The 27547-nt window shown below is 38.1% G+C and overlaps 1 protein-coding gene across 1 annotated transcript in view; it reads right to left on the minus strand.

Annotated features, from left to right (window-relative positions):
* Positions 1-1902: 1902 nt before the first annotated feature.
* The window catches only part of ADGRG7 (adhesion G protein-coupled receptor G7), a 59353-nt gene continuing 33708 nt past the window's right edge, over positions 1903-27547 (minus strand). The window contains 6 exon segments of the mRNA XM_032629425.1: positions 1903-2062; positions 2064-2155; positions 16462-16519; positions 22238-22350; positions 24977-25132; positions 25466-25629. Of these exon segments, the coding sequence (XP_032485316.1) occupies positions 1903-2062; positions 2064-2155; positions 16462-16519; positions 22238-22350; positions 24977-25132; positions 25466-25629 (743 nt within the window).

Consider the following 27547-nt stretch of genomic DNA (forward strand, 5'->3'; position numbering starts at 1 on the left):
AGAGGTAGGATTTCAGGGTTGGCAGGGGAATAGCAATGTCCACCTGACTTAGCTTCCACAGTATGTGTGTGGAGCTTGTACATTTATGGTAGAGCCATTCCAGGAACATTATGTGAAATTTTGGTTGCTATACCCCCCAAAGTGCTGAAAAAAGTACAAAGAAAACTAAAACCACGAAGGGAACACAAATATTTCACCCTCAGGCTAAATGTGTCTCTTTGGTGATTTTTTTTTTCACATTTAAAGTGGCCTTTACTTAAGGTTTATTTTAATCTGAATATAAATTCCAGGACATAGAGTAAGTCAACCACATCTTGTAATTTTCCCAAAGTCAAGCCCCTATCTAGGGATGCCATTATAACACCACTAAAAACACTAACCTCTGAGAATTGTTTTACTTCTATATTCTCTTCCTTTTACTTTTTTCCATTATACTGTAAGGTCTCAATTATACTACAGATGAAATATGCTCTTGGCTCGCCTAGAAATCTAACAGTCATTTACAACAATTTCTATATAAAAAACACATGTTCTTTAGAGCGTGGTAAGAAGAGTATACCACAGCTCACATGACATTTGTTAGCCCCTTAGTTCAGTGCACTCACAGCAGCTGCCTAGTTTATGACAAAACAGAACACAGCAATTCAAAGACTATCTCCTAAGTCCAGTGGGAGTGCTCCCCAAACCAGTGGAGGTCATTTTTTATTTAGGAAGCCATTAATAATTTAAGTGTTTGAAACTCCATGAGCGGCTTGATCTTTTAAAAGCCGTAAGGGGTGATTGTGACTAACTTTTCATTTTTTTGAGCCTCACTGTCATTTCATCAATAAAAGGGTAAATATATCAAGAACCGGAAGGAAATATTCAGAGGCTTTAGCAATGAGCTTATTTTTCTATGTCTCACTTCCCATTTCTCATGGGGTCAATTCCTCTGGTCATAAAATATGCTTTTTTAACAGAAAAAAAAATACACTTTCCAGAGGTTAAATTGGTGCAAAATTCTTAATTGGAAATAAGAGTATAAGCACATACAAATTTAAAATATTCACAGATCAAAAGTATGATACAGGGGCTTCCCTGGTGGCGCAGTCGTTGAGAGTCCGCCTGCCGATGCAGGGGACACGGGTTTGTGCCCCGGTTTGGGAAGATCCCACATGCCGCGGAGCGGCTGGGCCCGTGAACCATGGCCGCTGAGCCTGCGCGTCCGGAGCCTGTGCTCCGCAACGGGAGAGGCCACAGCAGTGAGAGGCCCGCATACTGCAAAAAAAAAAAAAAAAAGTATGATACATACAAGCTACTCCCTTCAGTGTTCACCAAGAGTCATTTTGTTCTGGAGGGTAAATTTTTCTCCTCATGTCCTTTTTAGTAAACAGTAAAAGAATTTTTTAGGTTCTATATTTTTTTTTTTTTTTTTTTTTTTTTTGCCGTACGCGGGCCTCTCACTGCTGTGGCCTCTCCTGTTGCAGAGCACAGGTTCTGTGGCCATGGCTCACGGGCCCAGCCACTCTGCGGCATGTGGGATCTTCCCAGACCAGGGCACAAACCCGTGTCCCCTGCATCGGCAGGCAGACTCTCAACCACTGCGCCACCAGGGAAGCCCTAGGTTCTATATTTTTATCAAACTTTGTCACATAGACTTTATGACGTACGGAGCAATGATTATCTTGAAAGCTGAGTGGCATTCTTCACTTCATTGGAGTAAGAATCTATTGAATAACAGAAAAACTACCAAATTCCTTATCCCTGATGATAATAAACAACAGGTTTTACCTGATTCTTAACCTTAAGCAAAATATACTGAGGGAGACTTTGAGAAGACTGGGTAATAAAGGAAGGAAATAGAAAAAGTGAAGCACATGAGTTGAATAAAAAGAGGACCACAAAAGGTAACAGTTTTCCTGTCTAGATGCTTGGGTTTTCTTGGTCACTTTCAGACGATGCCATTTCCTTGGTAAGTATAGATGGCTCCAGCAGCCAAAAGTGTTCATTTAGGGCTGGTAATGACCTGAGCGTGTTATACATCCTCACACACAGCCTCAGTGGGGTCACTGATGGCAGCACTCCCAGTAGTTAACGACAATGACTTCAACACTTCGGAAGCTTTACTCTGGAAGATTTTTGTTCTGACAGTGTGGAGGATAAAAATTTGCAATCCCTGGCAGACAGAATAAAAGTTTAATATTAGATAAGTCTTGAGATACAGAATAAGGGAAGAAATTGTATTTCACCCTGCCACCCACCCTTCTTCATGTACAGGAACCTGAATTTACCAGTCAGCAGCTGCAGTGTACTTTTTTGTCTAAGAGGGTTAGGGCAATATTCTTCTCATATCTGAAGTGCTATACGTAAGTAGTAGAGTTAAGAGACCTGAATTCAGGTCCCCATTTGCCACATGTTGGCTGTGCAACTGGGAGGCTTATTTTCCTCCTGACACCAACCAATTCTGACACCAACTGGGTGTCCTACAATTTAATTCAATTCTGACACTAACTACTCAGAGTTCGTGTCAGACCCTACAGGTGAAGAGCTCAGTCCCACAAGACTGCCCTCACTAGTGGTGCCAGTAACAAGTATTAGGAGTATTAGGTCCCCGGGCTATCCACACTTCTGTCCAACGTGCCTATTGCCTCCCCAAAGTTCTGTGAGTCTTTTCAGGTTTGATAATTTGCTGAAAAGACTCACAGAACTCACTCAGGAAAGAGTTTTACTTACTATTACTTGTTTATTATAAAGGGTACAACTCAGGAACAGCCAAACAGAAGAGATTACAGTGCAAGAGCATGGAGCTTCCATGCCCTCTCTGAGTGTGTTACCCTCCCAGCACTTTAATCTGTTCACCAACATGCAAGCTCTCCAAACCCCTTCTTTTAGGGGTTTTTATAAAGGTTTCATTACATAGTTGTGATTGATTAAATCATTAGCTGTTGGTAAAGGACTCAATATCCAACCCCTCTCCCATTCCTGGAGACTGTGGAGTGGGCTAGAAGTTCCAAGCTTCTAATCAAGCCTTGGTCTTTCTGGTGACCGACCAGCCTCCATACTGAAGCAATCTGGGGGCCTCAGCGACTGGTCATCTTATTAGCATGCAAAAAACACTCATCACTCCAGGGAGTCCAAGGATTAAAGGAACTGTGTGCCAGGAACTGAGGACAAAGACCAAATATTAATTTTTTAGTATACCACAGTAACTTTGCTCTTTTTCTGGTGTCTATGATCTTCGATTTCCTAATGGGGCAGATTGACTATGGGTTACCTAATTCTTCTTACAGTTCTAACATTCTATGATTCTACATTTTTGGAGTTTTGGTAAAATAACTAGAAGTTTGGTATATTTAAGGACAAAACAAATTTTAAGCACTTCTACTCATTGCTTTTCTGTACGTTACATACGAAGACCAGATATGCACAAGTAATTAACCCACAAAAGACTGAACACTATTTTCTATACATTTTTTAAATGTATAGAACCACTTATTGCAGTCCTATTAATGCCAGACACTTGCTTTTCCTTCAATATTCATCATTTAATCCTTCTCATTTAGTCCTAACTTCAACCCTATAAAATAAGCTTCATTACCCCATGTTACAGATAAGGAAACTATAGCTCAGATAAATTAAGTAAGTTGCCTAAAATTATCCAACCAGTAATCAGAGTCTGGAATTAAAATGTATGTTTGGCTCCAAAACTCCTCTATCCAATACACTACTCTGTCTCTTGCTTGTAACTGTAATAGAAAGATCATGTAAAGTGTATTACAGCATCTAAAAAACCCTGATAATTCCTCATTAATATCCTTTGTGGAAAAACAGATTAAATAATATCTGCTGTTGAGTTGAGAATATTGTGCCAATCTTCATTTCTTGATTTTGACACTGTTATACAAATCTTATTGGGAAAAGCTGGTCAACGAGTACATGGGAACTCTGTACTATCTTTGCAACTTCTTGTGTAAGACTATTTCAAAATGAAAAAGTTATTTTAAAAAAAAATCCATGGATGTCTCCCAGATTGGCATCTATTAGGCTCCAAGCCTTCCTTAAAAGGATTATTTCTAGAATCATATCCTATGAATACCGTTACAGACTTCTGGTTCTATGGTTCGATAACTCTGCGAGCTTGACTAATAAAATCAATACATATTGGCAAGGGATAGACTAGTTCTTTGGCCAAAAGCAGGAAGATTAACTTGATTGGGGTATCTACTCTCCTGAAGAAGGCCTTGACGACATAAGGAAGTTTTCAATGGGACATGGGTTTCAGGAGGACAAAAGTGGCTACTGGCCATCCTGATTGTTCAAGGGAGAGAAATTTGTTTTGGAGACATGAAAAATCTGGTCCCTAGAGAAGGATTCTCTTTGTGGAGTACACTATTTCACCTGGATTTTCCAAACTTTAAACTCTAAGGTAAAGATAAGACTGGATAGAATTTCTGGTTGTACAATAATTAGGAAAAAACCTAGACCATGGAGAATCCATAAAGCTACCATCCTGAGGGACTCTGTCTGAATGGACTCCCAATACTTCTGTGCTCCCTAAAATCCTAAAGATGTTATCTGTAAAGACAAAACCTATGGGTCAAACTAATTCTCACTAGCACAAAGATCAAACTATACCTCTTAAGTAGTACCTGTAGCACTTAGTAAATGTTTATTAGAATTATAGATTATTCTAAATCTCGAAGGAGCCTTCCAGGTGAACTAAGCTAGTTGTTCCTATTCTTTAGTATACATAACAATCACCTGAAGATTCCTAGCTCTTAGCCCACAGGTTCTGACTGAGTTGGTAAGGGGCGAGGCCCAGGAATCAGCATTTTAACACATTATGTAAATTCTGATGTAGGCAATATTCAAGCTCACTTTGTAAAGCACTGTGTTAATGTTAACAGCCCCCCTTCATTTTATATTTTACACGCCTCACTCAGAAAGGATGTGTGACTTTCCTAAAATCATATGAATAATTAATTGTAGAGCTGGAAGACAGCTTAAATCTCCTGCCTTTTAGTCCAGCACTCCTGCCACATGGCCACCTTCAATTTTGCCACAAAGTATTAACATTTTGTAACAAGCCTCTATTTTGTAATATGCCTCTGCTGTGCATGCAGGAGAGAATGTCCTTGCCTAGACCTTCTTTTAGATACTTTTCTGAATTACTGGTCATTCTGGGTGACAAATCCATGACTCAGCTGGCAATCCCAGACTAAGCTTACACTACTTATTGCCCTTCTGGGGAGTTTCCATTGGGTGTTGCAAACAGTAAAGGTCTGCCTTATAGCCATTCAAATTTGGTGGCAGGCACACATCTATTGTTTAACGGAGTTATTCTCAAAAAGCACTGGAGAGGGCTGCCTGAGATAGAGGGTGAGATCCTACACACATTAAACCTGGTGGTAGCAATTCAGATAGTCAAGCAGCTCCCCACACTGCACCCTACAGGCTCTCCATCATTGTGGTCAAGCCAAAATGACTTAATGCCCTCCCCAATGATTTCCATTTTGTATCAGACTTCCCTCCTCAATGATACTTGACCAGAGCCAGAAACAACCAACACTGAGACAATCATCAAATGCTATAGTTTTTTTCACAAAATATTAGAGAAGTATAGCCCATCCCAGTATCAAACTAGATGTTATCTACTGTGAAAGATACACACAAGTATGCTTCTTACACTAGAGAACTGATAATCTAGTTGAGGAGATGAGACTTGTACCCATAAAAAGTTAATTTTTGAGTACAAGGAAAAAAGGGACAAGTGAACTTACAAAACTACAATAATGCTACTGTATTTGATAACAAATTTATTTATTTAATTCATAGTTGAATTAATAAATCTAGAATTAAAACCCATCATTTTTAGTTTTGAACTTACAAAACTACAATAATGCTACTGTATTTGATAACAAATTTATTTATTTAATTCATAGTTGAATTAATAAATCTAGAATTAAAACCCATCATTTTAGGGACTTCCCTGGCAGTCCAGTGGTTAAGACTGTGGTTCCAGTGCAGGGGGTGAGGGTTCGATCCCTGGTCTGGGAACAAAATCTCACATTCCACATAGTAAGCCCAATAAGTAAATAAACAAATACCTTCATTTTCAGGGATTAAAGCCTATAAGTGAATAATCTATGTGGATTGTACCAATGTCACTTTCCTGGGTTTTGTTTATTTATTTTTGTAGGAAAATGTCTTTCTTTTATTTTTATTTATTTACTTTTTTTGCTGTTATAATTTTTTAATAGATCTATTAGAGTTATATAAGGTGTTATCACTGGAAGAGCTGGGTGAAGTCTACATAGGAACTCTCTGTACTTTTTTTTTTTCTTTTTTCTTTTTTGCGGTACGCGGGCCTCTCACTGTTGTGGCCTCTCCCGTTGCGGAGCAACAGGCTCCGGACGCGCAGGCTCAGCGGCCATGGCTCACGGGCCCAGCCGCTCCACGGCATGTGGGATCTTCCCGGACCGGGGCACGAACCCGTGTCCCCTGCATCGGCAGGCGGACTCTGAACCACTGCGCCACCAGGGAAGCCCTCTGTACTATTTTTATAACTTCTTATGAGTTCAAAATTATTTCAAAAAATATTCTTATGGGTGATATAAGAGTGGGAAGAACCAAAAAAAAATTCTGACCTTTCTCAGCCTTTTATCCACAACATAAAATCTCATTAAGTTTATAGAATTTCAATGAAAAAAAGATTATTGCCAAGAATTAAATGCCAAGCTAATCTGAGGTTCATGTGCCATGTTACCTAAAGAAAAATGATCAGCTAGGAAAGTCCTCATTAATATTTACTAACTATCTTTTAAACAATTACTCCAAAATATGCTATTATTAATGAGAAATTCATTAAAATGAATAAGTCAAAATAACATAACAATCTAATAAAGAAGACTGGCAAAAGGCATTGAAACTATTTAAGTATAAGAAAATGCAGTTAGGGGCTTCCCTGGTGGCGCAGTGGTTGAGAGTCTGCCTGCCGATGCAGGGGACAAGGGTTCGTGCCCCGGTCTGGGAAGATCCCACATGCCGCGGAGTGGCTGGGCCCGTGAGCCATGGCTGCTGAGCCTGCGCGTCCGGAGCCTGTGCTCCACAGCGGGAGAAGCCACAACAGTGAGAGGCCCGTGTACTATAAAAAAAAAAAAAAAAAAAAAAAAAAAAGAAAACGCAGTTAGTACAATTATCAAACAAAATCCAACTATTATAAATATTTCTTGAAAGAAAATGTAGACAGTACAATTTAACAACAATAATTGTATGATAAATTTTACCAATAAAACCAGGAGACAAGAAGCAGCTAAACTGTGTTCATTTTACTATCTTTAAAAGGGAGGAATCCTATATATAAAATAGATAACTAATAAGGACCTACTGTATAGCACAGGGAACTCTACTCAATATTCTGTAATAACCTATATGTAAAGAATCTAAAAAAGAATGAATATATGTATAACTGATTCACTTTGCTGTACACCTGAAACGAACACAATGTTGTAACTCAACTATACTCCAATTTTAAAAAAAGGGGGAGGAATCAATACATATTGTTTTACTTTGGAAGTTGAAAAATGTATCTTATAAATTGTATTAATGTTTAATAAACAAAAATAATAATTAATGGGATGAAAATGTTCTAATTGGAGAAGGTTAAATAAAAGAAAATATAATTTATATGGCACAACATATAAAAAAAGGGAAGAAATCATGGTTACATGTAAAAAAAGAAAATAAGATAACAGAATAAGATCAAACATACCAGTTTTGATAACCAATATTTAGCTATATAGATAAAAGTTTAACTTTTTAAATAAAATAGAAAAACAATAAGAAAATGATTTTAAAAACACAATCTGGGGACTCCCCTGGTGGCTAAGTGGTTAAGAATCCACCTGCCAATGCAGGGGACACAGGTTCAAGCCCTGGTCCGGGAAGATCCCACGTGCCATGAAGCAACTAAGCCCGTGCACCAAAACTACTGAGTCTCAGCTCTAGAGCCCAGGAGCCACAACTACTGAGCCCATGTGCCACAGCTACTGAAGCCTGTGCACCTAGAGCCCGTGCTCTGCAACAAGAGAAGCCACCACAATGAGAAGCCCACACACCGCAATGAAGAGTAATCCCCGCTCGCCACAACTAGAGAAAGCCCATGTGCAGCAACAAAGGCCCAACGCAGAGACAAATAAATAAATAAATAAAATCTATAAAACAATAATACAATCTAAATATATGGGATCTAAAAAAAGGTAAGTCAAAAACAAAGTGACATAGAAAGGTTAATGACAAAAGAACTAACATAGATAAGATCGCATAAAAACAAATTAGAAGTTGCTACATTAATATATGGAAAATTAGATTTCAAGATAAAATAGGACTGAGAGTGACTTGTTATATTGATGAAAGTTATCATGCACCAGAAATATACAACATCCATGAATTTTTAGAAACATGATAATACAGCATTAATTTGTATAAAGACAAACGGCTAAATAGAAGAAAAACTGGTAGAAAAGTGTAAAAGGGAATTTTACATGCTTTTCTCTGGCTTTGATGAACAAGTTAAAGGTAAATAAGATTTTACAAAAGATAACTTGAAAGCTATAACCCCTTGAAAAAGTACATATGTGACATCATATAAAAATACTGTCAGAAGATAATCTCAGTAAATATTAAATTAGAAAATTTTTATACTAATAACAATCTATGTAGAATTTTAAGAATTATCCCTTTGCTTTCAGGGTTAGAGGTCTGGAGCTTAAGAAGCAAGCTCTCACTAAGGAGTGTCTTTTCTTGCCTCATGTAGGTGGTCCAGTGATCACATTTGTTCACACAAATGATCCTGGAGCAGGGTGCCTAGTTTAGAAGAAGGGTACTTTCCACTGTCGTTAGGAATGTAAATTGGTGCAGACACTGTGGAACACAGTATGGAGCTTCCTCAAAAAAATTAAATATAGAACTACCATATGATCTAGGAATTCCACTTGTGGGCATACAACCAAAGAAAAGAAAAACATTAATTCAAAAATATACGTGCACCCCAATGTTCATAACAATGTTATTTACAATAGCTAAGATATGGAAGCAACCTAAGTGTCCATCAACAGATGAATGGGTGAAAAATCAAAGGATATCTCCCAAACTCTAAAAGAAAAAAAAATGAAGATGTGGTATGTATGTAAAATGGAATACTACTCAGCCATGAGAAGAATGAAATTTTGCCATTTGCAACAACATGGATAGACTTGGAGGGTATTATGCTTAGTGAAATAAGTCAGACTGAGAAAGACAAACACTGTATGATATCACTTATGTGTAGAATCTAAAAAATAAAACAAACTAGTGAATGTAGCAAAAAAGAAACAGACTCACAGATACAGAGAACAAACTAGTGGATACCAGTGAGGAGAGGGAAGAGGGGAGGGGCAAAATAAAGGTAGGGGATTAAGAGGTACAAGCTACTATGTATAAAATAAATAAGCTACAAGAATATATTGTAAAACACAGGGAATATTTTATAGGAACTATAATCTTTAAAAATTGTGAATAACTATATCATATACCTGAAACTTACACAATACTGTAAATCAACTATACCTGAATTAAAAAAAATAAATTTAAAAAGAAGGGTACTTTTATTATATTGAAGTATAATTCACTCTGCCAACTCAGAAAAAAATGGAACCCTGTATACAGAGGGAAAAGTCCTTGTAATATTTTTCATCAGAGTAAAAGGCAATGTTCACTATGGGTAGAGGGATAGAATAAGAAGCACAGACAGAAATTCCTGATTTCAAGGTTAAATCTTTCAATAATGCCTCCTTGTTTTATCTTCAACTTTTGACATTCCCCACGTATAATACACAAATACAAAAGAATAAAAACAAAAATCTTGTGAGGTCAAACAGAATTTTTATCTTCATCTACCATTTTGGTTCATCTATATGATTATTTTTGCCATGATGAAAATCAGAAGGTGACCATAATCCTTAGCCTAAATGTTGAGCTTCTCTCACAGTAGATACTCCCAAGATGTTAACAGAATGGTTTCCAAGGAAAAAAAGAATATAAATCTTCAATTCAGATTTTTTTAAACAAAGTATGAATGGAATTTTTTTAAAGATTTATTATTAAATATATTCTTGAGATAAGTCTCAAGGAATAAAATTATCTTCAGTCCTATGTATGACTTATGTCACAAAAACAACTTTATATGGTTCTGCTCCTATCAAATCAACCCTCTTGCATATTAAAACTATAAACTCTGGACAAAATATTTTTTAAAACCTATATGAAGACATTGGAGGGCAAGCAAAAGCAGTCAGAAACTGGAAGAGGAATCTACACTTAGGAAAAAGGGAGTTCCACTGGGTAGGTTTCCATATTTTGTTTTGTGTTTAATATCTTTTAGCCTGAAGTCACACCATAATCAGCCCATGCAGGATGAGTAAACCTGGAGTTGAAACAGGCAGTCTTATTAGGTTGAAAAAACAGAAGACAGGGTTTAGGGCAACCACAGCAGCTGGAAAATAAGTAACAATATGGATATGAACATCCAGGAGAAGACAGAGAGGGGGAGCTCCAGAGTCTGTTTATAAACTCTGCCCAAATGGCTGATTAACCTCTGAATTACAAATGGTTGGGATGGACTCCAAGAAGCACAGGTAAGGCTAAAAACATTAAACAGAGATTTCAGCTGCCCACCCTAGGGAGAGATAGTTTTCAATTTTAGTCCAGCTAAGTTAATCATATGGCAACTCCACTCTTGGTAGCAATATAGCAGAATGCAGAGTTGCTACGGTGTAGGATCTATAATGCTCTGGAAATAATTGAAATTACCAAACATATGAAAAAACAGAAAAACATGGCCCATACTATAGAAAAAAAGCAATCAGTGGAGAATGTCCAAAATGACCCAGATGTTAAATTTAGCAAACAAGAAATTTAAAGTACTATTACAACATGCTTACAGATGTATTCATAGAGTACAAAAGAAAATGTACTCATAATGAGCCAAAAATAAGGAAATGTAAGCAAAATGTACTACAGTAAAATATAACAAAACAAAAATTTGTAAACCAAAAAAGTACAATATCTGAAATAAAAATCACTGGATAGGCTCAATAGCAAACTGAAGATGACTAAAGAAAAAATCAGTGTCCCTGGAGACAGATCAACAGGATGATCCAGTCTGATGAACAGGAAGGAGAAAGAATGATCAGAGCTCAGGAACCTGCAGAACAATATTAAATTAACTAACATGTACTTAAGAGTCCCAGAAAGAGAGAAGAGAGAGAATGGGACACAAAAACTACTTGAAAAATAATGACTGAAAATTTCTCAAATTTGATGAAACACATAAATTAATAGATTCAAGAAGCTCAGCAATCTCAAGCAGAATAAGTGCAAAAAGTAAAATAAGATAATATCTGGGCGCATTATAGTCAAAATGATAAAAGTCAAAAATAAAGGGAAAACCCTGAAAATAACCAGAGGAAAGTAACACATTATATAACAGGAGGAAAAATAATGCAAAACATTGAAGATGTCTCATTAGAAACTGGAGCCAGTTTGTGAAATTACTTCTTCATAGTGCTAAAAGGAAAAAAACCTCTGTCAAGTCATAATTCTATATCCAGTGAAAATGTCTCTCAACAATGAAAGCTAAATAAAGACATTTTTAGGTAAAAGAAAACTGAAAGAATTTTTCACCAGAAGATATATACTAAGAAATTCTAAAGGAAAGTTTTCAGCCTGATGGGAAACAAAATCACATGGAAATTCAGATCTTCAAGAAGGGATTAAAAACAAGCAAAACCAATAACACTCCATTGTGGGGTTTATAATGTATGCACATGTAGTACATCAGATAACTATAACATAAAGGAAGGAAGAATAACACGTAAGTTTATACTGTTATAAGAGTCTTAAATTTTAGTGGAAGTGGTAAAATATTAACTCTGTTGAGTATGGAAAGTTAAGGATGTATAATGTATCCCTAAATCAACAAAATATATGCTGGGATATTGCTTAATAACCAACATATAAATTAAAATGGAATCCTAGTACTACTAAATTTACCCAAAAGTAGGCAGGAAAAGAGGAACAAAGGAATAAAAAATAGAGTGGCAACAGAAAGCAAATAGTAAAATGTTAGACATAAATTCACGCACATTAATAATTACATTAGCTCAAACAGACTAAACACTCAAAAGATAGAGATTGCCAGAATTGATAAAAGACCCATCTACTTGCTGTCTGTAAGATACATACTTTAAATATAAAGGCACAGATAGGTTGAAAGTGGATGGATGAAAAAATATGTATCATGTAATCAATATGCATAAGAACGCCGTATATCAGATAAAGCAGACTTCATGACAAAGAGCATTATCAGAGTTAAGGAGGGACATTTCCAAATGATAAAGGGTCAGTTCATTCAAAGTCATAATAATCATAGGGCTTACCTGGTGGCGCAGTGGTTGAGAATCTGCCTGCTAATGCAGGGGACACGGGTTCGAGCCCTAGTCTGGGAGGATCCCACATGCCGTGGAGCAACTAGGCCCATGAGCCACAACTACTGAGCCTGCACATCTGGAGCCTGTGCTCTGCAAAAAAAGAGGCCACGAGAGTGAGAGGCCCGCGCACTGTGATGAAGAGTGGCCCCCACTTGCCACAACTAGAGAAAGCCCTTGCACAGAAACGAAGACCTAACACAGCCAAAAATGAATTAATTAATTAATAAACTCCTACCCCCAACATCTTAAAAAAAAACATAATAATCATAAATGTCTATGCATCTAATAGCAGAACCTCAACACATGTGATGCAAAAATTGACAGAATTAAGGAGAGAATAAACAAATTCACAATCACAGTTGGAGATTTTAGCATTCCTTTTTCAGCAGTTGAGAGACCCAAAAATGTTGGTAAGAAAATCTGTACAGTACTAACAATCATCTATTGACATTTTTAGTACACTATACCCGACAACTACAGAATAGCATTCTTTTCCAAGTTAAATGTTTTGTTCACCAAGATAGACCAAATGCTTATTAGTCCATAAAATCAGTCTCATTAAATTTAAAAGAATTAAAAGAAAAAAATTCAGACACAACTTACCAAGACTGAATCAAGATGTAATAGAAAATCTAAATGGAGCAATAATGAACAAGGAGATTGAATCAGGAATTTAAAATCTCACAACACATAAAAGCCCAGGACAAGATGGCTTCACAGGTGAGCTATACCAAACATTTAAAGAATGAATACCAAACCTTCTCAAACTCTCCCCAAAAAAAGTGAAGATGAAGGAACACTTGCAAACTCTTTACAGGGCCAGCTTCACCCTAATACTGAAGCCAGATAAGGACACTACAAGAAAAGAAAATTACAAGCCATATTCCTGATGACCATAGATGCAAAATCCTCAACAAAATATTAGCAAACTAAATTCAAAAATACATTAAAAGGATCATACACCATGATCAAATGGGACTCAACCCTGGAAGCAAGAATGGTTCAACATATGCAAATCAATAAATGTGATATACCACATGAATAGAATAAAGGACAAAAATCGGGATCATTTCAACAGATGCAGAAAAAGTATTTAACAAAATTCAACATGCTTTCATGAGAAAAACTCTCAAAAAATAAGGTATAGAAAGATTGTTCATCAACATAATAAAGGCCACATCTGACAAGCCCACAGCTAACATCACACTCAATGGTGAAAATTAAAAGCCTTTCCTCTAAGACAGGAATAAGACAAGGATGCCCACTCTTGCCACATCCATTCAACATACTACTGGAAGTCCTAGTCAGAACAATAGCCAGGAAAAAGAAATAACAGGCATCCAAGTTGGAAAGGAAAAAATAATACTGTCTCTGCTGGCAGACGAAATTATCTTAAATACAGAAAACCCAAAAGACTCCACCAGAAAACCAGAACTAACAAATAAATTTAGTAAAGTTGCAGGATAAAAAAATAACATACAGAAATCAGTTGCAGGAGACCTTCAAGATGGCGGAGGAGTAAGACATGGAGATCACCTTCCTCCCCACAAATACATCTACACGTGGAACAACTCCTACAGAACACCTACTGAATGCTGGCAGAAGACCTCAGACTTCCTCCAAAAGCAAGAAACTCTCCACATACCTGGGTAGGGCAAAAGAAAAAAGAAAAAGCAAGACAAAAGAATAAGGATGGGACCTGCACCTCTGGGAGAGAGCTGTGAAGGAGGAAAAGTTTCCACACACTAGGAAGCCCCTTTGCGGGCAGAGACAGTGGGTGGGAATGGGGGAAGCTTCAGAGCCACGGAGGAGAGCACAGCAACAGGGGTGCAGAGGGCAAAGTGGATGGATTCCCGCACAGAAGATTGATGCTGACCAGCACTCACCAGCCTGAGAGGCTTGTCTGATCACACGCTGGGGTGGGTGGGGGCTGGGAGCTGAGGCTCGGGCTTCAGAGGTCAGATCCCAGGGAGAGGACTGGGGTTGGCTGCATGAACACAGCCTGAAGGGGGCTAGTGCGCCACAGCTAGCCAGGAGGGAGTCCGGGAAAAAGTCTGAAACTCCCTAAGAGGAGAGAGACCATTGTTTTAGGGGGCGCAAGGACAGGGGATTCAGAGCACCGCTTAAATGAGCTCCAGAGATGGGCGCGAGCCCCAGCTAACAGCACGGACCCCAGAGACAGGCATGAAACCCTAAGCCTCCTGCTGCAGCCACCAAGAAGCCTGTGTGTAAGCACAGGTCACTATCCACACCTGCCCTCCCAGGAGCCTGTGCAGCCCACAACTGCCAGGGTCCCGTGATCCAGGGACAACTTCCCGGGGAGAACACATGGTGCGCCTCAGGCTTTTGCAATGTCATGCCGGCCTCTGCCGCCACAAGCTTGCCCCACATTCCACACCCCTCCCTACCCCCAGCCTGAATGAGCCAGAGCCACCTAATCAGCTGCTACTTTAACCACATCCTGTCTCAGCAAAGAACAGACACCCTCAGGTAAACTACACACACAGGCAAGGCCAAATACAAAGCTGAACCCCAGGAGCTGTGCGAACAAAGAAGAGAAAGGGAAATCTCTCCATGCAGTCTCAGGAGCTGCGGATTAAATCTCCACAACCAACCTGATGTACCCTGCATCTCTGGAATACCTGAATAGACATTGAATCACCCCAAAATTGAGGCAGTGGACCTTGTGGGCAACTCTAGACTTGGGATTTGCTGTCTGCATCTAATTTGTATCTGGTTTTAAGTTTATGTTAGTTAAGTATTTAGAGTTTATTATCATTGGTAGATTTGTTTATTGATTTCGTTGCTCTCTTCCTTTTTTTCCTTTTATATATAGATTTTTTTGCTTTTTCTCTTTTTGTGAGTGCGTATGTGTATGCTTCTTTGTGTGAGTTTGTCTGTATAGTTTTACTTTTACCATTTGTCCTAGCGTTCTATCTGTCCAGGTTTTTTGTTTGTTTCTTTGTTTTTAGTATAGTTTTTAGTGCTTGTTATCATTGGTGGATTTGTTTTATGGTTTGTTTGCTCTCTTCTTTCTTTCTTTTTTTATTACTTTTTGATTTATTTTTAATAATTTTTTATTTTAAAAACTTTTATTATATTTATTTTTCATTTCTTTACTTCTTTTCTCCCTTTTCTTCTGAGCCATGTGACTGGTAGAGTCTGGGTGCTCTAGCCAGGTGTCAGGCCTGTACTTCTGAGGTGGAAAAGCTGAGTTCAGAACATTGGTCTACAAGAGACCTCCTGGCTCCAGGTAATATCAAATGGTGAAAGCTCTCCCAGACATCTCCATCTCAACGTTAAGACTCAGCTCCACTAAATGACCAGCAAGATACAGTGCTGGAGACCCTAGGACAAACAAATAGCAGGACACAAACACAACCCCACCCATTAACAGAGAAGCTGCCTAAAATCATAATAATGTCACAGACACGCCAAAACACAACACTGGACATGGTCCTGCCCACCAGAAAGACAAGATCCAGCCTCATACACCAGAACACAGGCACCAGTCCCCTCGAACAGGAAGCCTACACAACCGACTGAACCAAACTTCACCACTGGGGGAAGACACCAAAAACAACGGGAACTATGAACGTGCAGGCTGCAAAAAGGAGACCCCATAGTAAGTTAAGCAAAATGAGAAGACAGAGAAACACACAGCAAATAAAGGAGCAAGGTAAAAATCCACCAGACCAAACAAATGAAGAGGAAATAGGCAGTCTACCTGAAAAAGTATCAGAGTAATGATAGTAAAGATGATCCAAAATCTTGGAAATAGAATGGAGAAAATACAAGAAACGTTTAACAAGGAACTAGAAGAACTAAAGAGCAAACAAACAATGCTGAACAACACAATAAATGAAATTAAAAATTCTCTAGAAGGAATCAATAGCAGATTAACTGAGGCAGAAGAACGGATAAGTGACCTGGAAGATAAAACAGTGGAAATAACTACTGCACAGCAGAATAAAGACAAAAGAATGAAAAGAATAGAGGACAGTCTCAGAGATCTCTGGGACAATATTAAATGCACCAACATTCGAATTACAGGGGTCCTAGAAGAAGAAGAGAAAAAGAGAGGGACTGATAAAATATTTGAAGAGATTATACTTGAAAAATTCCCTAATATGGGAAAGGAAATAGTCAATCAAGTCCAGGAAGCACAAAGGGTCCCATACAGGATAAATCCAAGGAGAAACATGTCAAGACACATATTAATCAAACTATCAAAAATTAAAGACAAAGTAAAATGTTAAAGGCAGCAAGGGGAAAACAACAAATAACATATAAGGGAATCCCCATAAGGTTAACAGCTTATCTTTCAGCAGAAACTCTGCAAGCTAGAAGGGAGTGGCAGGACATATTTAAAGTGATGAAAGGGAAAAACCTACAATCAAGATTACTCTACCCAGCAAGGATCTCATTCAGATAAGATGGAGAAATTAAAACCTTTACAGATGAGCAAAAGCTAAGAGAATTCAGCACCATGAAGCCAGCTTTACAATGAATGCTAAAGGAACTTCTCTAGGTAGGAAACACAAGAGAAGGAAAAGCTCTACAATAAAAAGCCCAAAACAATTAAGAAAATGATAAGAGGAACATACATATCGATAACTACCTTAAATGTAAATGGTTAAATGCTCCAACCAAAAGAAAAAGACTGGCTAAATGGATACAAACAGAAGACCGATATAAATGCTGTCTACAAGAGACACACTTCAGACCAAGGGACACATACAAACTGAAAGTGAGGGGATGGAAGAAAGTATTCCATGCAAATGGAAATCAAAAGAAAGCTGGAGTAGCAATTCTCATTTCAGAAAAAATAGACTTTAAAATAAAGACTATTACAAGAAACAAAGAATGACACTACATAAGGATCAAGGTATGAATCCAAGAAGAAAATATAACACTTGTAAATATTTATGCACCCAACATAGGAGCACCTCAATACATAAGGCAAATGCTAACAGCCATAAAAGGGGAAATCGACAGTAATACAATCATAGTAGGGGACTTTAACATAGTAGGGGACTTTAATCTGTCCACTTTCACCAATGGACAGATCATCCAAAATGAAAATAAATAAGGAAACACAAGCTTTAAATGATACATTAAACAATATGGACTGAAGGAGAAAAACCATATGATCATCTCAATAGATGCAGAGAAAGCTTTAGACAAAATTCAACACCCATTTATTATAAAAACCCTGCAGAAAGTAGGCATAGAGGGAACTTTCCTCAACATAATAAAGGCCATATATGACAAGCCCACAGCAAACATCATCCTCAATGGTGAAAAACTGAAAGCATTTCCACTAAGATCAGGAACAAGACAAGGTTGCCCACTCTCACCACTCTTATTCAACATAGTTTTGGAAGTTTTAGCCACAGCAATCAGAGAAGAAAAGGAAATAAAAGGAATCCAAATCGGAAAAGAAGAAGTAAAGCTGTCACTGTTTGCAGATGACATGATACTATACATAGAGAATCCTAAAGATGCTACCAGAAAACTACTAGAGCTAATCAATGAGTTTGGTAAAGTAGCAGGATACAAAATTAATGCACAGAAATCTCTGGCATTCCTATATACTAATGATGAAAAATCTGAAAGTGAAATCAAGAAAACACTCCCATTTACCATTGCAACAAAAAGAATAAAATATCTAGGAATAAACCTACCTACGGAGATGAAAGACCTGTAAGCAGAAAAGTTGGAGCATTTAATCTATTTACATTTAAGGGAATTATCGATATGTATGTTCCTATTACCATTTTCTTGATTGTTTTGGGTTTGTTATTGTAGGTCTTTTCCTTCTCTTGTGTTTCCTGCTTAGAGAAGTTCCTTTAGCATTTGTTGTAAAGCTGGTTTTGTGGTGCTGAATTCTCTTAACTTTTGCTTGTCTCTAAAGGTTTTAATTTCTCCTTTGAATCTGAGTGAGATCTTTGCTGGGTAGAGGAATCTTTGTTGTAGGTTTTTCCCTTTCATCACTTTAAATATGTCCTGCCACTCCCTTCTGGCTTGCAGAGTTTCTGCTGAGAAATCAGCTATTAACCTTATGGGGATTCCCTTGTATGTTATTTGGTGCTTTTCCCTTGCTGCTTTTAATATTTTTTCTTTGTATTTAGTTTTTGATAGTTTGATTAATGTGTGTCTTGGCGTGTTTCTCATTGGATTTATACTGTATGGGACTCTCTGTGCTTCCTGGACTTGACTATTTCCTTTCCCATATTAGGGAAGTTTTCAACTATAATCTCTTCAAATGTTTTCTCAGTCCCTTTCTCTTTCTCTTCTTCTGGGACCCCTATAATTCAAATGATGGTACATTTAATGTTGTCCCAGAGGTCTCTGAGACTGTCCTTAAGTCTTTTCATTCTTTTTTCTTTATTCTGCTCTGTGGTAGTAATTTCCACTATTTTATCTTCCACGCCACTTATCCGTTCTTCTGCCCCAGTTATTCTGCTATTGATTCCTTCTAGAGAATTTTTAGTTTCATTTATTGTGTTGTTCATCATTGTTTGTTTGCTCCTTAGGTCTTCTAGGTCCTTGTTAAACGTTTCTTGTATTTCCTCCATTCTATTTCCAAGATTTTGGATCATCTTTACTATCATTACTCTGACTTCTTTTTCAGGTAGATTGCCTATTTCCTCTTCGTTTGTTAGGGGTGGTGGGTTTTTACCTTGCTCCTTCATCTGTTGTGTATTTCTCTGCCTTCTCATTTTGCTTAACTTACTGCATTTGAGGTCTCCTTTTCGCAGGCTGCATGTTCATAGTTCCCACTTTTCCCCCCGCAGTGGGTGAGGTTGGTTCAGTGGGTTTTGTAGGCTTCCTGGTGGAGGGGACCGCTGCCTGTGTTCTGGTGGATGAGGCTAGATCTTGCCTTTCTGCTGGGCAGGACCACGTCCAGTGGCATTGTGTGGGGTGTCTGTGATCTTATTATGATTTTAGGCAGCCTCTTTGCTGCTGGATGGGGTTATGTTCCTGTCTTGCTGTTTGGTATGGGGTGTCAAGCACTGTAGCTTGCTGGTCATTGTGTGCAACTGGGTCTTAGCACTGAGATGGAGATCTCTGGGAGAGCTTTCGCCATTTGATATTAGGAGGGACCTGGAGGTCTCTGGTGGTCCAATGTCCTGCACCCAGCTCTCCCACCTCAGATACTCAGGCCTGACACCTGGCTGGAGCACCAAGACCCTGTCAGCCACATGGCTCAGAAGAAAAGGGAGAAATAAGGGGCTTCCCTGGTGGCGCACTGGTTAAGAATCCACCTGCCAATGCAGGAGACACAGGTTCGAGTACTGGCCCTGGAAGATCCCACATGCCGCAGAGCAACTAAGCCCATGCGCCACAACTACTGAGCCTGTGCTCTAGAGCCCACAAGCCACAACTACTGAGCCCATAAGCTACAACTACGGAGCTCATGAGCCACAACTACTGAGTCCATGAGCCACAACTACTGAGCCCACGTGCCACAGCTACTGAGCCCATGTGCCTAGAGCCCGCGCTCCTCAACAATAGAAGCCACCGCAATGAGAAGCCTGCGCACCACACCGAACAGTAGCCAAAGAAGTGCACAGCAATGAGGAACCAAAGCAGCCAAAAATAAATAAATAAAATAAATAAATTTCTAAATTAATTAAAGTGGTTAATTTTATATCCTAAATTTAAAAAAAAAGAAAAGGGAGAAATAAAAAGAAAAAATATAAATAAATAAAATAAAGTTATTCAAATAAAATATAAAAAAATATTAAAAATAAAAAAGTAATTTAAAAAAGAAAGAGAGGGCAATGAAACCAATAAACAAATCCACCAATAATAACAAGTGCTAAAAAGTATAATAATAATTTTAAAAAATGATAGACAGAACCCTAGGACAAATGATAAAAGCAAAGCTATACAGACAAAATCACACAAAAAAGCATACACATACACACACACAAAAAGAGAAAAAGGGGGAAATATATATATATATAAAGGAAGAGAGCAACCAAATCAATAAACAAATCTACCAAGATAATAAGCTCTAAATACTAAACTAAGATAAACATAAAACCAGAAACAAATTAGATGCAGAAAGCAAACCCCAAGTCTACAGCTACTCCCAAAGTCCACCGCCTCAATTTTGGGATGATTCGTTGTCTATTCAGGTATTCCACAGATGCAGGGTACATCAAGTTGATTGTGGAGATTTAATCCACTGTTCCTGAGGCTGCTGGGAGAGATTTCCCTTTCTCTTCTTTGTTTGTACAGCTCCTGGGGTTCAGCTTTGGATTTGGCCCTGCCTGTGCATGTAGGTCACCTGAGGGTGTCTGTTCTTTGCTGAGACAGGACCGAGTTAAAGTAGCAGCTGATTAGGGGGCTGTGGCTCACTTAGGCCAGGAGGAGGGAGGAGTACAGAATGTGGGGCAAGCCTGCAGCGACAGAGGGCAGTATGATGTTGCACCAGCCTGAGGCTCACTGTGTATTCTCCCGGGGAAGTTGTCCCTGGATCCCGGGACCCTGGCAGTGGCGGGCTGCACAGGCTCCCGGGAGGGGAGGTGTGAATAGTGATCTGTGCATGCACACAGGCTTCTTGGTGGCTGCAGCAGCAGTCTTGGTGCTTCATACCCGTCGCTGGTGCCCACGCTGATAGCTATGGCACACGCCTCTCTCTGGAGCTCATTTAGGTGGTGCTCTGAATCCCCTCTCCTCGCGCACCCGGAAACAATGGTCTCTTGCCTCTTAAGCAGTTCCAGACTTTTTCCTGGACTCCCTCCCTGCTAGCTGTGGAGCACTAGCCCCCTTCAGGCTGTGCACCAGCCAACCCCAGTCCTCTCCCTGGGCTCTGACTTCCGAAGCTGGAGCCTCAGCTCTCAGCCCCCATCTTCCCCAGACAAGCCTCTCAGGCTGGTGAGTGCTGGTTGGCACCGATCCTCTGTGCGGGAATCTCTCTGCTTTGCCCTCTGCATCCCCGTTGCTGCGCTCTCCCCTGTGGCTCCAAAGCTTTCCCCCCACCCACCCCCTGTCTCTGCCAGTCAAGGGGCTTCCCAGTGTGTGGAAACCTTTCCTCCTTCACAGTTCCCTCCCAGAGGTGCAGGTCCCATCTCTATTCTTTTGTCTCTGTTTTTTCTTTTTTCCTTTGCCCTACCCAGATACATGGGGGAGTTTCTTGCCTTTGGGAAGTCTGAGGTCTTCTGCCAGCATTCAGTAGGTGTTCTGTAGGAGTTGTTCCACATGGAGATGTATTTTTGATGTATTTGGGGGGAGGAAGGTGATCTCCACCTCTTACTCCTCCGCCATCTTGAAGGTCCTCTCTCAAAATCTTTTTTAGAAGTTTTACCATTTGAAACCTTAATACAGTTTAAAATTTACTTTTATCCTCAAAAACTTGCTGATTAGCAACATTTCTCTCTTTGCCAATGCAGATTGGCAGTTATGCTTCTATTCAACACTAAGGAACTGTGGCATTGATGAACTATGGGACCACATTAATTTTATGTGACAAACTTGTAATTACATGGTATGTAATTTTCCTTCAAGGCACTTACCACAGTTTGTAAGTATACATTTATTTGTGTGTATGTCTTAGTCTCTCCAGGGCTGAGTATCTTGTAAAATGAGTATGTAGAACTAAATCTGATTTTCTTTCCAGTTCCAAGAGACTGTATTCTAATGGGAATACGCTGAAAGGAAATGATATCAGGATAGCAATTTCTCTCATGAGAAGAACCTGCTTCCCTTCAGGTTACCTGGTGCTGACCAGTAATATAATTATGAGAGCCAGAGCAGCAATGGACAGTGCACATCCAAATGTGGAAAATACATCTAGTGATTCAGGATATTTATATTCCTTTTTGAAACTCTGGAAAGTAAGTTGACTCATTATTTTTAAATAACCATTCTGAAATATCTATGAAAGTCAACATCATAAAGAGATACACTGATTAAAGCAATCAGATATATTGATCAAAATAGCCAGATATGTCTTTTTTTATATAAAGCTGTGATATTTTTAAAGGAAATAAATCAACCCCTTATCTCTAAGCAGTTTACATGAAATAGAGGCTTAAGAACACTTACCTAACTAATTCAGTTAGGGAAGACATATATACTATTCCTCAATGTCTAAAATCAAAGTTGTTTGTGTTCGATCTAAATTGGCTAGAGTTGCTTTATTTACCCATTAAATTATTTTTATGTGTAACTATAATCCAAGGGAAAATCTGCATATGTAAGCTAATGTACTAAAAATAAAGTTGCAGAAATATTTTTATGGACATGGAAAGATATTCAAATGATCCTGTTCATTTTTCTTCGGAAAATGGGGTATAATTTTTATGTAGTATATCTATATCTACCCCAGCTTTTTAGTATGTAGTCATAGAAAAATATATTCCACATGAGTACGTACTCTTAGAAATCTGGAGAGGTAATAATGGCGGTCACTGGGTGGATAGGATATATATACATAATTATTTTTGCTTGTCTGTACTTTCTAATTTTTCAAATTGTTAAAATTAGAAAAGCTGAAAATGTTTATTTATAAAACATGAAAATAGTATAGAAACATAATTTTAAAAAGCACATGTTCCTCTTTACTGCCTCTACCCCACATCATACCCTACCTCTTGAAATCCTACTCTTCTCCAGAGGTGACCTTTTTATAGGTGCTTACAAATATTATCTATGTCTCTTTGCACAAATAAACAGGGGTTTGTTAACATAATCAAATTATTTTCAAACTGCTATTTTAAGATATCATACACATTTTTCCATGTCAGTATATTTCTGTTGAGTAACTAGACTCACTCTGTATGCAATGAGTATGTATTGCTTTAGTAGGGAAAAAATAAAAATAAAATAAACTTTGTTTTAAAAAATAATAAAACAGGACTTCCCTGGTGGCGCAGTGGTTGAGAGTCCACCTGCCGATGCAGGGGACACGGGTTCGTGCCCCGGTCCAGGAAGATCCCACATGCCACGGAGCGGCTGGGCCCGTGAGCCATGGCCGCTGAGCCTGCGCGTCCGGAGCCTGTGCTCCGCAACGGGAGGGGCCACAAGAGTGAGACGCCCGCGTACTGCAAAAAAAATAATAATAACAAAACAAAAATTTCACATTACTTCCTATCTGCAGTATACTAAGGAGATGACAAAGAATCATAGAATACATATATCTTCAGATCTTAGAAATCATCTATACACTCAGAGCCTATCTGCTCTTAAACTTTACATACAATTCTAATCAGCTTTTTTTTTTTAATTTTGCAACCCCAAACTAATTATAAACATGAGTAGGTGGGCATTGAGGCAGATTCAGATATTAGTAAGAATAGCTGAAAGTCTGAGTTCAAAAAAGGAGAAAAATAACTATGACAGTATAGTTTGTATCATTTAATATACAAAGCAATCTGAGCTTTACACAGCTATTCAATAATACTAATGATCTTAAGATATCAAAAAAGGTAAAATTTTATCTTTACATTTCTGATTGAGAAATCAGATCTCTCTGTAATGCAGGTTATAAAATAAATAGTCAAAATCAATTTTTAAATATTTGGTAATTAAAATAAGAAAACGATAGTTATCTCAAAAGTATTTTAAAAGCAAGGCTCTATAATTTGATATTCTATGTTGTACCAGTATGTTCTGGATCTCCATTGGCTTCTCAAATACGGGTACATCTTAGCTACTAGAAAATTAAAACATCTGCTTCTCTTTGGAAGAGTCATAGTGTTACTAGGCCCTTAGTAAGGGTAAGACACTCTACATCCCTCCCCATTCCACTGCATATAAAAACATTCCATCCAGTATATAAACAAACATTTTTGTTTTCACCAGAATAATAGGTTTCTGGAAATGAAACAAACAGAAGCCCGTCTTCCTAAAAAGGTCAGCCCAAGAAATCTCAGAGGTGTATAAACAGCTGCACACCAGAGCTGTTGCCAGTTACTTGTACGGAGTAGCACTGGAGTGAAACAGCACACACGGAGGTATTATGGGACAAGTTGAATTAAAGAGCTTTTCCTCTTATATCTTCTGGCATAAACTTAGTAACTTAGATGATTACAATGGAAAAAGCTTTGGGTAACTGATGCAAACTGCCCACCCACAGCTACATATGTACTGAACCTGTCTTCAGCACACAGCTATACAGCCTTACCTCTGGCTGTAGCAACTTCATGTTTCTGATATGTGAGTTAGATGAGTGGAGTCCGTCAGCTCCTCTTTTGCACATGGGCTCCCTTCTCATTATTAAATACACAGTACTGAACTCATCTATCCAGAGACTATATTGCAAAAAACTCTATTCTACTTGCCTTTACCAGCACTTCCCTTTTTAGTCCTCTAACTCCATTCCCTGTGTTTCCATTTAATCTGAGTTGAGTGTCTATGTAAACTAACCCCCCAAATTATCTCCAGTTAGTACATACCAAAATCGTATATAAGGAAATTCTTGTCAGGAAGGAGATTACCGCGTACACCCTTACCATCAATACCGCAAAGTTAGTAGTATGGTTGCAGCGGCAGCGCAAGAATCCATCAATGACTCCTTCTTTGTGACAGCCATGTGTGTCCCAATCCTTCAGGGAAAAATTCCAATAGACACAGGCATAGGAATGAAGCTGGAATTCTTTTTCATTGTACTGTGAATTGATAAGACAATGGCAATTGATTTTTCAAAATGCTTAACTGGGTAGAAAAAATCAAACAGGCCAAGATAAGCATATGAGAAACCAATTAGATATGTACAAAGCATAGCATCTTCATTACAGATTGAGGAGAGGAAAAAGGATATAAAATTCAAAGTAGTTAATTTTGGGTTTAGCTAGTCTACAAAAATATGGATGGGGTAAGTTAAAGTGAATACTGTCAAAGAATCTTTCAAAGAGTTGTTCTGTGAATTTCTTTTACCCAAACTGTCCCTGGTTTTGTAATCAAGAGTGGGCTGAATTATTTCTGTTAATAGGAAAACTCACCCTTGGACTAAAAAACATTTCAACAGAAGTGCTCTGATCTTCCACATTTTCATCAGTTTTGCTTGAGATAATTTTTTGACTAAAATGTGATTTAGCTATAAAAGTTTTTGATTGGAAAAGCTTGTTGTTTTGATACACTACAAAGCCACATGCCTTGGCATTAGCTGTGAGGGGGGAAAAAGGACACTAAAATTAATAAATGAACCCTAGGGTAAGCAAGAAACAAAGTCCCATGCCATCACTGAACTGCATGACTGCTTAATACTTGGGTAAAATACAGAAAACGTGGTTTGCTGGCTGCCTTTATTTAATTGTAGTATGTAATTAACATATATGATCTGTGGTTGGCTTTTCCTGAGATAAGATTCCTTATGTTCTAAATGGAAACCATAATTCCTGTCTAATCCGCCTGGGGAAAAAAATGGAAGGATATCATGTATAAAGTAAACATTCTTGCTTTCTATGCAGTGAGACGGACTGAACACGATGTGAAGGTAGCTCAAGACCACGTTGCTTCCCCCACTGATAAGACATCAAACAAGAAACAGCAGAGGGTGAACATCAGGACAGCTGTACCTAGAGGATTGCCCTGTGAGGTCTGTCTCCCATTCAGAGGAACTGAGCAGGGACCACTGTATTAAGAGACTGGAGTTCAAGTTGTGCATATCAGGGAAACAGCAGAGGGTGAACTCTGCTGTCTTTCACAAGTGAAAAACTTGTGTGTGTATATTTGCATGTGTGTGTATATATATACATGTGTGTGTATATATATATGTGTGTATATATATATATATATACACACACACACATATATATGTATATTATATATACAAGGAAAACTAAAGCGGTGGTGGTGAGACCAGCCTAATCAGTCTTGTGCTTTGAGAGATAGGCAGGCAAGGCCCTGACAGCCCCCCAGATGTCCTCCACAGCCAGCCACTTTGCTCTGTCCTCATCTGGGAAATAAAGACATTGGCTTCTGAGGTGTTTTCATGGCACGTTAAGCCCACCAAATTGTTCCTCCTGGATACTGGGTGACAAAGTTAACCCTAAAAATGTAGTATGGCTTCTTTTTAATCTTATTTTTATAAAAGAATGACATGCTTGATGTAAAATCCAAATCCATCCAAGTATATAGATTTAAAACATGAAATTCCCTACTCACCCTCTCCTCATTTCTACAGTATTCTGGTTATTTATTAGAAAATCATCTTTTCATCTAGATAATTAGATTCACTAGAATAAATTATATTTACCATTATCTTATAATTTTAAAAGAATCTCCATATCTCTAGACATAATCCTCCTTGATGTTTATTTATATTCTCTCTTTTCTTGATCAAATTTGTCAGAAGCTTGCATATTTTTCATTAGTCTTTCATGGAATCAAATTTTTATTTTGTTGATCAACTCTAGCATTTGTTAATTTCTATTTTTATTAATTTCTGCCCTTTTTATTAATTCCTTCCTTCTAGATTTCTTTACATTTATTTTAATTTTTATGCCTCTTTAGCTGAATGATTATTTTTTAACAATTTCTTTTATTATCTAATGAATTTATTAAAGGATATACATTTTCCCATAAATTCAAGGTGTACTGAATACCTAAATACAAACACTAAAAATATTCAGGAGAAAATATAGGAGACTAGCATGACTTTAGTAGAGCAATGAATTTTTTTTAAGTACCAATTACAGAAAAAAGATTGGTACATTGGACTGCATTATAAATTAAAATTTGAGTATGACAAAAGGCATGAAAAACCAAGTAAAAGATAGCTATAGACTGGAGAGAAGACATTTGTAACTTCTACAACCAATAAGGAATTAGCCAATTAGAATTATATAACCAGTGAGAATTATGAACTTAGTCTTTCTAAAATATGTACTTTCTGGGACTGGATTTTTTTCATTTGGGGAGAGAATAAAAGTAAATGTGTGTGTTTGGTTTGCTGATCGTAGTTGAATTAACCAGTTTTTTTTTAGACTCTGAAAAGTACAATGTATGGATACCAAGGGGGAAAGAGTGGGGGTGGGAGGAATTGGGAGATTGGGATTGACACATATACGCTAGTGGTATTA

This window comes from Phocoena sinus, chromosome 4, assembly GCF_008692025.1.
Source record: "Phocoena sinus isolate mPhoSin1 chromosome 4, mPhoSin1.pri, whole genome shotgun sequence".
NCBI classification, from domain to species: domain Eukaryota; kingdom Metazoa; phylum Chordata; class Mammalia; order Artiodactyla; family Phocoenidae; genus Phocoena; species Phocoena sinus.